The sequence below is a fragment of the Sparus aurata genome, chromosome 2 (assembly GCF_900880675.1).
Source record: "Sparus aurata chromosome 2, fSpaAur1.1, whole genome shotgun sequence".
Lineage (NCBI taxonomy): Eukaryota > Metazoa > Chordata > Actinopteri > Spariformes > Sparidae > Sparus > Sparus aurata.
In genome coordinates, this window is record NC_044188.1 from 24,323,482 (window position 1) to 24,340,762 (window position 17,281).

Consider the following 17,281-nt stretch of genomic DNA (forward strand, 5'->3'; position numbering starts at 1 on the left):
ATGAAAAAAAAAGTATAATGGTAAGTTCATTTATGCTCTTAACTGAACTCATGTAGCATACTGTATGTCCATGGCCTTAGTATGATTAAAGGGGTAACAGTCATGAGAAGACACGGTAGATCTAACAGGGACTAACTCAAGTTTGTCCCTGGACACCGCTGAGGTCCACACAGGCCAAAGTCAGCACAACCATGACGGACAATAGGACATGAATGTATCCCCAGGCAACTGTGTCTTAAGTTGGGCCATCAGGGCCCTCTGGGACACACTGGTCATATTTCACAACTTCTCTGCGTAATGGAACCACTGAGTCTGTCTCTTGTGCGTCACAGAGATTCTCTTTTTCTGAAGAGGATGTTAAATTAGGCCAGTGAAGATAGATATAGTTGCGTTTCATCCTGAACATAGCAGGTCCTTTAAATCCAACGAGTGTAGGCTTTCAAAGCACAGCTTCTTAAGTTAAAAGCGGACAGAGGTTTTGCAGTAATGACATTTAGACTGTGTAATATTGTGTCCTCCGATGTCTGATCCTTGTATCCATTAATGTCCCTTGAAATATAAAAAGCTATATTTTTCCTTCGGAGCCAGAGGGTGGTCAGCCTTTAATTCAGTGCCATTAAAATACCAGTTCTGCTGCGCTGATCTTTACAGTTCATGTAGATGACATACACATGTACTGTAACATTCTCATATGGAGATTTATGTAACTTTCTGTGGAGATTTACGGTCTACATACACTGTAGTTTGACCACAAAAGCAGTTTCCTCTGGTAACATTCACGAGCTCTGATGAGTGTGACCGGTTTAAAAGATACGAGGACAGATTTACTAAATCTTTTACAAATTACTGTCAGAACCACAAAACCTTGTGCTGCCACATGTTTTCAATTTAGGGTCGAGAATTTGCTAAGACTGATTCTGTAATTTGGCACAGCCACAGAGCTGTCTATTATTCCATTTCGAATGTTATGCTACTAATTAAGACTTGATCCAAGGCAAAGGACGTGTTGTGTGCATGTCAGGATAGCAATTGGGCATAACAGCAAGCTCTGCTACCGAGCTTCAGATATTTAAATAGTGTTAAATGATGCTGCAGGCTTGATTAAAAGGTTGAGTAATTGAATTTAAAAAGTCCAATAAGTGGCGCTTCCCAGACGCTCGATCAGAGATGCAGTTTGCTCTCCTAAAGTGATCAATCATCGTTCATGCCCTCCCCATGTATTTTTCCACACACAGGTAAGTTGTTTTAACTCAAAATATCATTTTACTCTGTCGTGTAACCCACATTAATGCACCGAAACGCGCAATCTGACCTATAAACATCAAAAAAGGTGCTCAGCAGAGAAACCCCAGGATGTAGGCACAGTATTCAGTACAACCCCCCACCTCTCTTCAACTTTAGGGACTGGAGTGTAGAGTCTTTAACAACAGAGTAACAATACATCAAACGTACAGAACTCACAAATGCTCTTTGAGTCAATGTAGCAAGATTGTGGCAGATTACAGTACGAGTACAAGCATGGGAGGGGACCTGCACACTTTAGTTAAGTTACTTAGATGTGAGGCTATCTTTAGCTGAGCATTAACTATGCTAAGAATAGCTTTAACATTTGCTGATTTAAGAAATTAAGGGAAATCAATTGATCTGTGGATCACCTTTTAAATAACACAGACTACTTTTTTCTAATCTCTGGGCTTGGTGGCAGGTATCAGGTAGGTTCAAGTCAAAAAGCTGAAGTCCAAGTTAAGTCATGAGTCATCGATAAAGGCCAAACTGAGTCTTTCACCCCCCAGCTGAGTCTATAGTCATCAAATTTGTGATTTTAGTCCACACCTCTGAGTTAAACTATATAGAACTTCTGCTTTCTGAGAGCTGATATAGCTCAGTGACACTCGAGTGAAAACAGAATGGCTAAATAGCACATAGAGCGCAGGCCTTACCATCCATGCGCTGTTAATGTGATAATGGGTTCTGCCTGAAATAGGTTGTGTGCCAGCGTAGAGAGCCTGGCGCTCATCAGTATCATCTGAATGCTCAAAACGCTGTACTGGGAAACACATCTTTTCCATGCCACAGACTGAGACGATGCATCCAGAGGGCAGCTGCGATGATTTTTTCGATTTCACCTAATACATCACTCCAGAGGTTTTAAGTTTTTCATGCAATTGCGTCCCTATATACTTCCAATCTTCATGGCTACACCGGTGGATCATTTAATCTCCCTCCCTGTCTTCCTCAGTCATGTTAAGACTCCATGCAGGAGACAGATGTAGCTTGGTAAGACCCTTTAGATAAATATTTAGGTTTGAAATCTGACAAACGGGCCGCATTCCAGTGTCGAGAGAGCTGTAAGCTGCCGACGACAGGAGGTGATACTTTCTGTCGAGAGAGGCAGAAATCATCTGACATCTTTTCTGCGACTGCCAGGTGTGACAGTTCTCACTTTCTGCATAGACTTCCTCTTCTCTTTATGTCGCTCAATGCCGTCTCTCACGTTTAAACACTGCTTTAAATCAGTTGAAGCTTTCTTTGAATAAGGCAGAGCGTGTAAAAGTGTGTAAAAGTGTGTCTGCGCGAGCAGGCTTTGAGTCTGGGTTCAGACGTGGAATACGCAGGTATGAGTGGTATCATAATGGCTTGGATGCGGTTCTGTGTCTGTTGGAACGTGTGCTGTCTGGGCAAGTGTTTCAAAACCTTCCCAGCGATCATGTCTGGCCTGGATCATCAGCCCAGCCGGAGCGAGGGCGGTGGAACAGGAGAAGAACCACCTGGGTAACCTCAGCCTGCCCCCTGCCAAGAACACCACCAGCAGTCCAGCAGGAGAATGTGGGTTTCATTTTAAGGAGACTGCTCTATTGTGTTTGCACTGGGGGTGATTTGCAGTATGTAAAATCACTCATGTCAGTGTATTCTGTTTCATGTTATTTATACAGTATGTGTGTCTCATTTGATCAGCATCATTGTCATTTTCACATTGTAAGAAATTGCGGTTGTCATTTATGTCAGCTTGTCCCAAAGTAAATCTCAAAAGTGGCGTTCAAGACATGTTCATGCGCATTGTGTCTGTTTTGTTTCTACATTCACACTGCAGTTTTCTGAATGTGAAAAACAGCCCACTGGATCTGTATTTTTGGCCGTATTGCAAGGCTGCTGCAGTAGGGCCAAACAGCTGTGCTGCTCGGGGCAGCAGGCCACGGCCCTGTATGTTTTCTATCGACAGTGGAATTTATATGAGCCCGGAGTTACAAGCACATGAATGGGCCCCAGTGTGCTGGTTCTGTTTTGACGTCACCTCATCAGTGCGCATTGGGGCACTCGTTAAAACTGGGACACACCATGGCCCGCATGCATTTCAAAGGGAACCTAGGCGCCCTTTGAAGAAACCCAAGTGTGGTGATTTGAACAATACACAGATATGTTGGACTGATTTGTGCCACTACGAGTTTGTGACGATTGCAGCCTCAACTGTGCATTGGATCCATCCATTGATCCATCTATGATAGTATACAGTGCTATAATAGCACTGAAACATGTCAATGGCATGATATAATTAGACTGAACATACATTCGTCGAAACAGTAACACCACACGCAAATATGAAATCTTTGTTCACATATATTTTATAACATTTTGAAGTACATTAAGTACATTTTAGAAATAGAAGCTACAGTTTATAAAACCTTTCCAGCAGAAATCATTGATGGGCCAGCATCAGCCTTTTTTCTCTAGCAGACAGGTCTATTTTATGTATAAAAAAGAATTTTAAAACAAAAAAACAAAAACAAAAACAAAAAATTCGCTACATTATTTTTTGTCCTGCGCTACCTTTTAAATTCCCATGAAAGCACCAGCTGTCTGCGTCACTTGTCTTTTATAAAATATAAATTATTGAAAAATATTCAAATGTTTGTGAACTAAATACAATAAAAATGATCTCATAACAAAAATACAGAGACACTATAAAATATACAAAAAAAAAAACAACATCCAAAAGACAAAAACAGAAAAAGAAAAAAAGAAATGGTTTTCCTTCTGAATCCATTCTGAGATATGCATATGCCACAAACTACCGGTGTGTACACACTTGCCCGACTAAGGTTCATTAATACATGAGACCTGCAGTAGATTGTAATCTGTGACATTTAACAATAGTATATTTTCCTGACAAAATAAATTTCAAAATATCAACATTTTATGTAACACAATGTTCTGTTTTAGCACATTAATCTTATGAAGCCAACCGTACTAATATCATGACCTTGTGTGGGGGGAGGGAGGAGAGAAAACATTTTCCAGGGCACTGACAACCATTACAATTATGTTAAAATCTCTTCTAACAGAAAACACTGACACCAGAAAAGGAACCTGAACAAAGAAACAGTGTTTTGAAACATTGACATCAACATGCAGAAATGAATGAAAGTACAGTGCAGCTTATTACTAATCAGTTTCTTTTTTTTGTTGTTTTTTTGTCAGATAAAGAGCATGAGGGCGAGGATGAGGGTCAGTGAGTCAGTGCTTGATGATTTTTTTTGGGCGGACAAGCATTTTGTTACCAATTACACATTATGAACACATACAGCATCTCTTTTTTTTTTCTACGCTCCGATCGGCGAAGGCACCTCTCCTTGTCCTCGGTCTGTGTGCTTTCCGACATATTAACAAAAACATGAGAGGAAACGTCAACACTTTCCAATAACGTGAGAGCATTCTGGTCCCTGTCTTCCAACATTGTGGACGATACCCGAAGCACCGTGGCCAAAGACCTCACATGGGCTTTGGTTATTATTCCTGCTTTGTCTCTTGCTTATTTGTGTAATCTGGGTCTCAATAAAGCATTATGAAATACAATCTGTACAAATAGACATCTCAAAAAGCTATTTTCATCCATATGGGTAACATTCAGCCACTGTAAACAATAACATTGTATTCTAAGATGATATTCCACTTTGGCATTTCCCATAAGGCCAGTGTACAGCCACTGTTCCCACTGCTGCTGCCAATTTGCTCGAATGTAACCAGTGACTCTTTATGCGTGTCTTCTGAGCAAACTGCACAAAATATATATGGGTGGAATCATACACGAAGTGAATATTATTTTGGTCATAGATAAGTAGCACATTAACGTAAAAATTAAATACAAATGTCTGCCTTTTGTCCTCGACGCCTCTATTTTTCCGATGAGGTTTCATGCTGAACGCTGCATCCAACCACGGTGGCGGTGGAAAAACGAGCACACAACCCCCGTGTAATGCAAACCTCCGAGCAGTGCCAACTTGCATCTTTCCTGTCAGACCTCACAAGTGATCCACAGATTCCTTTTCAGTCACCTTCCTCTATCCCGTACACTTCCCATTCTCTCCGGTCAACACTTTTTCTACCGCCTGCCCCTGCTCCCACACTGTATCTTCATTCTGTACTGCAGCCGCTTCCTTGTGACAAAAAAAACGAAACAAAAAAAAATGTACTACACAACAAAAAAAAGAATAAAAAATTAAAATCTGACATTCTTAGGATTTTGCTAAATCATCCCCTCAACTTGTCCCACCTGTGATTTTTTTGTATAGAAGGACAGACGGACGGACAAGACTATTACAAAACACTTCTAAAGCAACACCAACATGGACAGTGAACCGACAAATGATGCATCTAATCTGCACATCAGAACAACTCCTCTTACCAAAAGGCTCCTGATTTTCCCCCACGATAAGATTGTCTACAGTTTCTTAATACTGGTGGTATATGCAAAAATGCATAAGTTTCAGTCACAATATGTGTCTCTAACAAGGTGGCGAACACGTACGTAAAGGTGAAAGCGTCAGTTTCAAAAGCAACGGCTACTTTCAGTTGTCTGTCTATCAGACACTCTGGCTATGAGTAATCTCAACAGGTCCTCAACGCCCTGCAGAGCACAGGGCCCCGTGTGTCTATAGTGTTGTCTGATAAACGAACCAGCACATTTCAGTAAAAAGGCTCCTCGAGAACAGAACTGTTAAGACTTGGCAGCTAAGGTTTGGTTCCATTGTAATACCTTCATTGACAACGTAAGAGAAAATACCGTTTCCAATATATGCCGGGTAGGTTTACATTGGGGTGTTCTGCACATTATTAATAATAATAATAATAATAATAATAATAATAATAATACTGGCACAAGCATACGCTCCTCAAACAACAAATTAGAAACAACACTTTTTTGGTCCAAGCTGAAAAAACTCACTCTTTGCCAAAGAGAAACTGTGAGCATGTATGTAAATATGACATTAAACCTTCCGTAGCTCGTTTTTTTTGTTTTTGTTTTTTTCTCATATTTTGGCAACCGTTGATTTTTCTAAGCGGGAACTTTCCGCCTGCTCTGTTTACCCTAACAACGGAGTGAATCATTTTTATTTTTGCTCTTCTTTCTTTTCTCTCGCTCCTCTCAGGCTCGCTCTCTCTCTCCCTCGGTCCTCCTCTCTCCCCGCTGTGCTACTTTAAGGCAGAAGGGAACCTGAACTCTACCCAGCAGCGCTCCATCTGCCCTCGAGCTGCTAAATAATACCGGTACATAATCACACATACGCACGCTCACACACACACACACACACACACACACACACAGATGCGCGCACACACATCTCAAATGCAACAGGGTGTGGATACAGGCTTTTTGACTTGCGCCCTCTTTTTTAAAACACGGTCCGAGAGACTGGAGCTTGAAGTTGACAAAGACCACAATTAGTCATTAAAAACAATATTTGGTCCCCCCCAAAAAAAGTTTGTTTTTTTTTCTTTTTACCGACTCTATCAAACAGTTAAGACCACTTTATGAGCCACAGTCCACGTGGCTAACTTCACTTTTGTGTCCACTTTCGTTCGCTTCTCGGCTTTCACTCGTCTGTATCGGGCTTTACGTCCAACATTGCATGGAGCTCCTCGGGAGTGTAGCCCAGCAGGCTTTTTAAGTCACAGACAAAGCGGTAGACGTAGCGTTTCCCTGATGTCTTGTGGATGATGTTCTTGTCATAGTAGTAGCGCAGGCCACGGCTCAACTTCTCATAGTTCATCTTGGGCTTGTTTTTCCTCTTTCCCCACCTCCGAGCGACCTAAAATAACAAGAGGCAAAATCCCGTTAGCATGATTCACAAAGCACTTACAAATAAGATGCTTCATGTGTAACAAATTACTTTCAAAGTCACGTCCACATCGTGTCGTCATGTGAGAATCATCCGCATTGTGAAATGAAACACCACTATTACAAAACCAGCAAAGTTTGAACCCTTCCCAAAAAAAAAGACTGATGGAGCCAAACAAGGCATGCAAATGTTTTGAAGACATCTTGTTCATCTGGCTAACTGCTCAGGACCTCCCAGCGCGTGTGCCAGGCGACCAGCGGGGTCGCGACCTCTCACCTCATCTGGGTCGGAAAGCTTGAACTCCCAGCCGTCGCCTGTCCAGCTGATGAAGGACTGGCACGACTTGTCGGTCAGCAGCTCCAGGAGAAACTGCCACAGCTGGATGGGGCCGCTGCCTGCGGAACAGATGGGAGAGGAGAAGGTGTGCGTTTTAGAAGAGAGCCAATTACACTGAGGAGAGACAGCGCTGTTGGTGTGGACGCTGCACGGTGTGTGGATTTAATTTAATAAGGGTGAGCTCAGGGAATAGACATGCAGATCCAGATCCTATTATTAGTTAATCGCTTCAAAGTGCTAAATTTTATATACATGTATTTTATATGAAAAATATGCACAATCTATATACGGTTAATGCACTGTAAGGATAAGAGGAAAAGTACAATCCAGGTCATAATTTTGCTGTGTATGAAAGCGTTCAATATTCATAGCAATTATTCACTTGTGTCTGAAGAGGGACAAAGTAAACCTTCTAATCTGGGTCAGACTCAAGTACAGCAGTGGAACCAAATGTCCTCCTAAATACAACAGTCCCATTCATCACGTAGTCCCTTGTCTGCCAGTTGCCCTATGCAGTATGTGACTCTAGAGTCTGTGTCTCTGTGAGTTCCACACTGATGAAATCACTAGTTTAAAATAAGAGGGGCTGCCTTCAGGCTTCAGCAGCACATCTTAGGGACTGGAACAGACTCTCTGTGTGTGTGTGGGTGTGGGTGTGTGTGTGTGTGTCTGTGTGTGTGTGTGTGTGTGAGAGAGAGAGAGAGAAAGAGAGTGGTTGCTAAGTCATCTGTAATTTTATAGTGGATTTTCTATTTTTTTTCACAGATAAAGAGTGATATAATAACCTGTTAAAAGTGAACTCCAGCGCTATTACGAGAGGTTCTAACATCTTGCAGACCAAAAAAAAAATTTAAAAAAACGGAGGGAAAGCAGAACAAAGACAAACATAAAAAAAAAAAAGGTTGGGCTTGTCTCTGAACTAGATTCACTGCAGCACACTTTGATCTTGTGGTTTTTTTTCGGCACATACACTAACCCACCCACTTTTGAGGCTCGCATGTAGAAATCACACCTGCCTATGCAAGCGCACCGCCTCAGCAAAAAGCTGAAGCTAAGCAAAAGTCACCTCTCTCTCTCTCTCTCTCTGAAAGACCAAATGTACCCTTCTACAACACAAACAAAAGCTTTCAGGGAAACAGACGCGTGGGCTGAGCACTTGAAATGGCGCTTTGCGAGCCCTCTCTGCTCCTGTTAGGATCGGTGAAAGGTGCACGACAACAGCCAACCCGGCCTTTTCTTTTTTTTTCTGTTTCTGGAAAATGAGTGGCGGCGCAACACTGGGGCTCTTTCAGACAGAAAGCTCTGACTTCGCATTCCAAAAGTCTGCTACTGTAACAGCGAAACCCACATAAGGGAGATACAGTGCCCCTTTACCAGCCCCCCTGCGTTCTCACGCCAGAATGCAGGCGACCCTTTGACATAAAAAAAAAAAAAAAAAAACTTTCCAAAAATATGTTACGAGCCTCCGCGCACAATGGGCCTCATTGAAAAAAAGCAAAAGAGTGTGGCAAAAGGGTGGGTGGGGTGGGCGCTCGCATTCACAGCAGCGTTAAGTATCTGACCCGCGGCACACTGAATGAGCACATGTAGCTACTGCAAGAATGCTGGGTGGAGGCTGCGGCCGCGGCTATGGATTCGGAATGATAACATAGGTACAGCCTGGACAACTCAAAAGGTATTTGAATTAAGAATTCCAATATTTGAGATAGGAGGAGCCAGCTAAAATGTCCACCCCAGCAATAAAAAATACACATTTTCCCTCCCACCTGTAGAGCCAGCCGTGTGTGTCCGAGAGGCTTGCTAACTAAGCTAGCGTCACACCTCAGCCGAGGAGGGCGTAGTGCGGCGGAGAGAAAATAGTTCCCGCGTGAAGCCATTTAAGACAATATCCGTGGGTTACGTTGAGAAGCCAGGTTGTGCGTGATTTCTGGAAAGAGACATTTCTGTTGAGCTTCAAAAATGTATTTGTTTGGCACTCCAGGCACCACGAGCAGAGTGCTTTCTCCATTACATCAGAGGGAAGGCAGACATCTCTACGGTGCACAAAACGTCTGCAACTCTGCCAACTGCGCCTTCAAGAATTATCAAGACGAACACATCTCCCCACTTCTGTTTATGCGGTAACAAATGCAAAAGCTGTAATAACCGTGTGTGTGTGTGTGTGTGTGTGTGTATATTTGTGCTCTTAGAGAGTAAGCAGAGTATTGATAGTTCATCGTGTTTTTTGAGCTGCCTGATGTTAATGTAGAGAAAAAGGGTGTAAATGGCAAATTGTCACAGGAAACCACCGAGATGAAAACCTGAGCTTCACTTATCTCTCGGCAGCCTTATCATCAGGCTCCCTGTCCTCGCCTCAAGTGTCACCTGTCACCCCGTGACTGGGACAGGAAGCCGAGCAGAGCGAGCTGTCGTAAACATCGATTTGGAATTTTCTAAGTCTGTGTTTTCATTTTGAGGTTTGATTCTTTTGTACTTTTTTTTTTTTTTCTCTCACTTTGGTTGAGGTTTCTCTCTCTCTCTCTCTCTCTTTCTCTCTCTCGCTCTCTCGCTCTCCCTTTCTTCCTGTATTTCTCCGTCCACCCACACATACACGCCAACGCTTGGCGAAAAAGGCTTCCAATCTCTGAAGGACTACACTCTCCTTATAATAACAGCCGCTCCTAACAATAGCTGGGACCAGAGTAAGGCTGCTTGACGTTTTTCCCTTCAGAGGGAAATTGGGGGTATTCTAGCACTTTTTTTTCCCCCTGTGGTGCTCTTCTCCCATTGGGTAAACAGCTGTGAAGGAAGTATATTCTCCCTCAGTGGGACTACATTACTATGCATTAGGCAGCAGCCACTCGCCAGGCTTTTGATACGCGAGCTCTTCAGAGTCATCTGTCACGCTGCAATAACCGATACATGTCAGACGTCAAGATCGGAGCAGTGAATTGCGTCAGGATGTCATAAAAGAGGTTAACATTTTGAGAGGATACAGAGTTTTTTCAAAGCAAGTTTCTAAAAAGGTCTAATTTATGTTTTAGCCATTTGTCTTTAGTTTCTCGGTTTAGTCCAACAGGGTGCAGGGAGCAGCGTCTAATGGTTACCGGAGGGGCTTTCAGACCGTCTTGCTCCTCTTTATTTGATTATACATACATTACAACATCTTTCCAACATCATTACAAATGAATGACTCGTTGTTCTATAAGCGCCTTTTCAACCAAGAACCGTACAGATGACCAATTAGGTGGCGCATACCAACTTTGGGGCAGTCTGCTGGTATCTGATTTATGCATTGTTAACGGTGCTGAGAAATCTGCTTCGGGTTTCCCCTCTCCCCACATTGGCCCGAACGCCGCCGTGTGACTACAATTTAAAACGGGGCTGAGAAAGTCCCAAACGCTTTGGCGTTAAGAGGCGATTCAGTGTCTCCACTGGAACCGTTCGGCGCTTCTTACAATCCAGATTTCGAAAACAGAAATGTATGTCTTGAGCGCCCAACACAAATAAAACCCTACGCTCACGACGAGAGCTGCGGCGGGTGATCGAGTAGTCGATTGAAAGAATTTGCCAACTATTTTGAGAACCTACTGTCAAACATTTGCTGGTTCAAGCCTCTTAAATGTGACGTTTGGCTGCTTTTCTTTGCTATTAATGACAGTAAATGATGAGTCACTTGGTAGATGTCATTTTGTGCTCTTGGAAATTGTGACAATCCATTAAAAAACACTTTTTTTTAAATACATAGCAAGAAGATAGATGGAGGGAATTGTGCAAAAAAAACCCCTCAATTGTGAAAATAATCAGTGATGAAAGTAAATGTTTCTTGCAGTCCTACTCATGACTATGAAGGCTTAATATGCATCTTATTAAAGAGTGCATGATTTGGAAAGTTTCATGTTCACGTGTCAACACAGTATCTAACATGAACAGGCACACCGCACGATGCAAGAAAAGTTTCCGTCTCCAGTGTTCCAAGGTTCATGTTCAGCGATCGAGGACAGAAGCAGAATTTACGGCTCTAACGTGTTAAATGTTAAAAGTAGTAACAGTGGTAGTATCTTCTTTTTTTTTTTTGTGTGCACCTTTTTTGGACCAAAAAAACCATGACAGATGCCAAAATAGTGCACTTGCTTTGTAAGACTTGGATCATATCTCTACATCTCACTGAACCTGGAGAACATGCGTAAACCGGCTCTTTGAGCATGTACAAGTATGCGATGTAGAGATAATTTTACTCTCGCGCTCTTCGCACAGGCGGGCATCATTTCTATATTTCAGCCGCGTTGCTAGGACGACCTGGAAAAAAAAAATAGGTTGAGATGCGGGCAGCAGATAACAAGGAGGTAGATGAGAAGTGAAGACAGAGAGAGAGAGTGTGAGCGAGAGAGAGAGAGAGAGAGAGAGAGAGAGAGAGAGAGAGAGAGAGAGAGAGAGAGAGAGAGAGAGATCTATTGTTTCCTGTTAAGTGCATGACTCGGGCTGGCAGGGCTAAAAAGGTGTTGTGTTTTTTTTTTCTCGTTCTGGTGTAAAAGCTGTGCATTTAAGGCGCTGCCACATCTGGGCCTTTTTTTTTTTTGTGCAGAGCATCAATGAGTGTTACAGCTGCACTGAATTTCATTCCCCACTGAACGGGTTTTCTTTGCATGCATTCCGTGAAACAAGTCTACGCAACCTTTTAATGAAGCTCTCTTTTTGTTTTTATGTTCACTGAATCACATTTTGTAGCACAGGATCTTAAATCTAAAATCAATCGGCCCTCGCGCCGCGCATGCTGCCTAGCTCAGTGGTGCACTTAAATGGAGCCGAGCCATGATTGATGCTTTTCCTGCTATGACATTTGAAAAAAAAAAAAAAAAAGTCTGCTGCGGAAAAAGGTCTCCAGAACGCTGCGCCACTTTTTGAGGTTGGACTCATGGAAACATTTTTTTTTTTTTTTTTTTTTAAATCACAGCGTGTAAAGCTGCGACCTCTACACGTCCTCACCTGTGTATCCTGCCAGCGCCGCCGCCGGGATGACGGGTTTATCCTTGCTGAGGTCCGAGCGCTCCCTCACATAGTCTTTGAAAGTGCCCTTGGGCTTGTGGCCGTGCAGGGCGGCGGGGTAGTCCTCCGAGTCGAAGCTGTCGTACGAGGGTACCCGCTGCAGGCTGCTGAAGGAGGACTGGCTGCTCCACGACTGGGTCAGCCGGTCGCAGCTCTCGAAGCTCTCGATGCTCTCGAAGGAGTCCTGGCCGCCGAGCTTACCTGCGAGGAAAGGATGAAGAGATAGATTTGTACTGTTTGTCACACTTTCATGCTTATGAATAAAGCCTGGATCTTTACTATGTGTACTCTCTTAATCTTATTTTCCTATGAAAAAAAAGAATGGATGTTGAGCAATGCATCACTGTGGCACTTCAGTGCATAAAAAAGGTTAAATGTAACTCATTCTCCTTCTTACTACGCCACATTGTTCCGTATACAGTGCCTCATCTCTGTCCATTTCACACCTCATTTCCCTTTTACAACCACCATTCGGATTTGATCTTAAATGGAAGACAAATTGCCTTTGCTATTTCTGACCTTGACAAAGATAAGAGGAGTCTTTCAATAGCGAGTCATTATCAACTGACTGATAATGCAGCACCTCCATCGATGCCCAAATCTTCCAAGTGCTGAAATTGAAGCCACATGTGGATACCAGTCGTGCTACAGAATACTTTCCCACGTTTGGGAAGAGCACGAGCACCTCGGAAAAAAAAGCTTGCTGCGTGTCACGCGCGGGGATCGGACCTCATGCCCTACAGGCAAATGCTTAAAGCACTGGGAGGGGGGGGGGGGCTTGTATAGTGTACACGGCACATGCTATTCATTTATACAGCTGGGGATTTGTGAGAAGAAAAGCCCGGCTTTTATGGCTATAAATGTAAACCATGCTGCTAATTCCTCTGTAAACCATCACTGGGAGAGAAAACAAGCCTGTGCATTCAGAAAAGCAAACAGTTTCATGAGAAAACCCCCACGCTCGCTAGCTGTGGATGACACCTCTATCTCCTTACCCAGAAAGTTGAGTCGAGGAAAAAAAAAAACAATTCTTGAAGGTTACACCACTTGAGCTGTTTTACATAAAGGACAGGCAGCGCGAGAACACGTTGTGGCTTTGGTTCGTGTAACACTCAAAAACAACAGAGTTTTTTTTCTTTTCTTCCCAACACAGCCTCGAGTGTACGAGACGGGTTTGCTGGAACCGCAAAAACCAACCTGAGGGCCTGCTTTTTCTTCTAATACGTGCACGCTGATGTGGCACGACAAGATTCTGGTAGCTTTGGCGCAATCACACGCGCGGCCCGACACCCACACAAGCATTCGCGTCGCACTCACACTCACGCATGCAGGGACATGTGGACACATTTATCAAGCAATCCAAACAAACTTTTGATTGCGACAGTTATGCAGCACATTTTTTCAATAAGCAGCGTTTCTCCCAAACCAATCCTACGCTGTGCTCTAATCTCTACTTTCATTTCTGGTGTCCATTGCGCGATCCCCTCACCTCTGCTGAGACGTCCCACACACATGTTGTCGGGGGATACGACCTCCTGCTTGACAGAGAAGTAGTCCGCCTGCAGCGGGTTGAGGGGCGTGTCCCGGAGGATGACGGCGGGGTAGTCACTCTCGTACTTGAGCGTCAGCAGTTCCTCCGAGCTGATGGGATGAAGCGTCTGGTAGGACTCTGTGATGAAGCCGGGCTCTGAGTATTCAGAAGGAGGGACACACTGAGCATGCTCAACACCGTAGCCTGGAGACACAAAAATGGAAACGAGTGTAGATGGATGGCAGGGGAGGAAAGAAAAGGAGCCAACAAAAAGAAAATAAAAAATAAGAAAACAGTAGAGGAAGATCAATCAGAGGAGAGGAAAGCCATTATCTGTGCTGTGCTGAGCTGCTGCCCAAATGCTTTGTGTTCGAATGGAACATAAGAAGAAAAAAAACAAAAAACTGCTACGAATGCAAGAGATGAGTCTTGCAGATTTGAGGCAGGAATATTGATTAGATGTGTGCCTCGCTTCAGCAAAACCAACACTGAAGCCGTATCATTTGCTAAGATGGGCGGAAGCCGAGAAAGGCCAAAGGCACAGTTAATCACTCTTCGGTTACTCTAGATGAAGAGATAAATCAACCTGTTATCGCGTGAAAACAAGCTTAGCTGTTCACCAAAAAAAATTAAGATCTTCTTCCTCACTGTACACGATCAATGAAATGTGTTCGGGTATAACTCTCTCTGCGCGTGAACAGCCACACTTTTTAAATGAAATGCTTTTTTTCTCAATACCCTTTGTATTGTATAAAAATAAAATCTAAGTAATTCTAAATCTAAATCACAAGATCAGGGCATTTAAAACATAATCACTGCATTAAAGACAGTATGGCTGTTCTGGGCTTCCGTAATTTTCGCATTGCTTGGCTACAGGTTATATGCAAACATGTTTTATTAACGGGAATAGATCTTTGTTATTCACTTTTTTTTCACAACACTAAAAACCACTCCTCTCCTCCTTTATCTTCCCATTCATGCTTTACTCACACTTAGACCCATCACCAAGGATTAAAGAAAGAGAGAGTGTGTGTGCCTGAGAAGCTGTCCAGGAAGAAATGTGTACAATGCATTGAATTAAATATTTTATGAATTTAAAGCTGGCGTGGTGCCTGAGGACTTAAAGCCCCGTGCTACGCACGGCGATTGAGTGTGACGAGTACTTACTGACAAAGTAGTCTGAGGTATAACGTGATTCCTGGAAGTTGGAGGTCAGTCCATTGATGGGGTAATGCTTTGTATCCTCTTCATGAAAAATAGATAGAGAGCGAGCGTCAGTGACCTCGCCATTGATTCCATGTATCGTGTAACTGCATCCAGCATTATCAAAAATTAATGGCCCAGAGCTAAATTGCGTCTTCCTGTTTTGTCTCCTGTTACTACAGCAAATGCGAACAGTAGCACCTAAACCGGTGCGAGAAGTGATATCAAAAACTGGGTGCGAGATAAAAACAAGTCTCTTTGCCTTAAAAACCATCTTGTAATGCACATAAATTATGAAACCGGTTCATAAACATGTCGTCAAGAGTAATGTTGCCTTACCTTTCTGAAGCATTTCTAAATGCTCCCAAAGGATGTCGCCCACGAAGTCGGGCGCTAGGTCCAGGAAGCGATCCTTCCCCATCGCACACAGGGTGGCTCCGTTCATGCAGAACTTGTCGAAGTCCACGTTCTTCAGGCTGAACTCGTTCACCGTCCACGTTAGCCACGCGGCGACGTGGTTTTCCGTCCACTGCCTGGGATCTGAAGCGGATCAGGTTTGTTATTTTCACAGCTCAAGTGCAGTGTTATGCTGATTCAAACGCTCGCCTCAACCTGCGCGACCAGCGGTGACACTTAAAAGGCTCTTAATTATCACACTCTGCGCTGCGACGCATTCTGTAGTATGCGCCGTTGTCGCCGCGAGAGGATCCTTCATTACGCCGGCAACTATCACGCCGCCTCTCTGTGGTGAAGATACCCCGTCCACCCATAACAAGTCAATCAACAGCAAACAGCGTGGTGGTGGGGGGTGTCGCAGCAGCAGTAATGACAAGCTAGTCTGCAGATATAGTATGATTACACAGACACATATACAAAGTCCTGCGGCTTCCAAACAGCACGAGGAGGCCCTGTGGTCAGCCTCCATTTAGGCAGCTAACTCGTTATTTTCACCGTCTGTCTCCGCGGCTACATTCTCTGGATGCTGCAGTCAGTCAGTCTGCCCGGAGTGAAATGTATGTAATGTAAGGGCCACTGCTGGGATAACTGGGTGTCTCCTGGTTTTCAGCGAAACCTTCAAAAGAGCGGGCCTTCGCCGGATGATCTGAAGCAGGCTACCATGCGAAGCATTCTAATGAAGGCGCAGGCCTGACATGTGACATTTTGGGGGTCGGTTTTTTTCGAGAGCCCTTGCGTCGCTTATAAGATTTCCTTTTCCCCCCCGATGAAAATGTGAACTAATGAGAGTACAAGCAGTGTTACCTTTGGGGATACCCAGCCGCTGCTGTTCCTTTGTGAAGCCGCTGAAGGTGGCCTTCAGAGCCTGCGACATCATCTCTTTACTTCCCGGAGTTAGCAGGGGGACATCTCCACACTCCGGATCTGCCAAGCACACATCCCAAAGAACATTAATTACGATGCTAATATCATATACCACCATAATTATTATTGACAACCCACGCTACGACAAGCCATCCTGTATTGTATTTCATGCCAATAAAGCTCGCTGAATGGAAAATTGAATTGAGACGGAGAGAGGGCGGGAAAGAGAGACTTGTGAATGTGGCTCAGTTAGATATCCACACACACACACACACACACACAAAAACAGAATCAACACACTTGTATCTGACCGTGATCAACAACATGGCTCGGCAATTACATCCTGTCTAGACAGACACTGTCTCCGTATCAGAGCCAATCTATTTAAACAAGAGCTGTCACACAGTCCGATCACAACTGAGGGAAACACTGCACGTGGACACTGACACACACACGCGCGTTTTTTTTTTTGTTTTTTTTTGGGCTGTTTAGCAGATATTGGAATTTTTGGGCAGCTTAAAAGCAGAATTCAGAAAACGTCATCCAGCCACTTTTTTTTTTTTATCTTCTGGTGTTTCCTGCGGCGGTCTCGAGGCGAATCCGAGTCATCTGGCGCTCTGCATTAAAATAAACACACAAGTCTGTTTGCAGATACTCCAAACACTAACCTCTCTCCTAAACATTCTGGGTGGGAGCGCAGCGCCTGGTGCCCATCAGTGACACCGTGACCCCCGCTGGCCCTCCTACCATG

The 17,281-nt window shown here is 43.8% G+C and overlaps 1 protein-coding gene and 1 long non-coding RNA gene across 4 annotated transcripts in view; one reads left to right on the forward strand and one right to left on the reverse strand.

The window, feature by feature from the left end:
* Positions 1–3,597: 3,597 nt before the first annotated feature.
* Positions 3,598–17,281, reverse strand: part of ets1 (v-ets avian erythroblastosis virus E26 oncogene homolog 1) — a 40,864-nt gene continuing 27,180 nt past the window's right edge. For 2 of the 3 annotated variants that reach the window (XM_030398362.1, XM_030398378.1), the window contains 7 exons: positions 16,471–16,590; positions 15,550–15,750; positions 15,175–15,252; positions 13,966–14,211; positions 12,417–12,677; positions 7,392–7,510; positions 3,598–7,085 (listed from right to left, as the gene is read on the reverse strand). In XM_030398362.1, the coding sequence (XP_030254222.1) occupies positions 6,870–7,085; positions 7,392–7,510; positions 12,417–12,677; positions 13,966–14,211; positions 15,175–15,252; positions 15,550–15,750; positions 16,471–16,590 (1,241 nt within the window). In that variant the 3' untranslated portion in view covers positions 3,598–6,869. The remainder of the gene's footprint in view (positions 7,086–7,391; positions 7,511–12,416; positions 12,678–13,965; positions 14,212–15,174; positions 15,253–15,549; positions 15,751–16,470; positions 16,591–17,281) is intronic. The other variant, XM_030398370.1, reaches the window with a different exon arrangement.
* Positions 9,045–12,486, forward strand: LOC115570109 (uncharacterized). Its single transcript, XR_003981701.1, has 3 exons — positions 9,045–9,126; positions 9,433–9,571; positions 12,385–12,486. It is a non-coding gene; the product is annotated as an uncharacterized LOC115570109 (long non-coding RNA).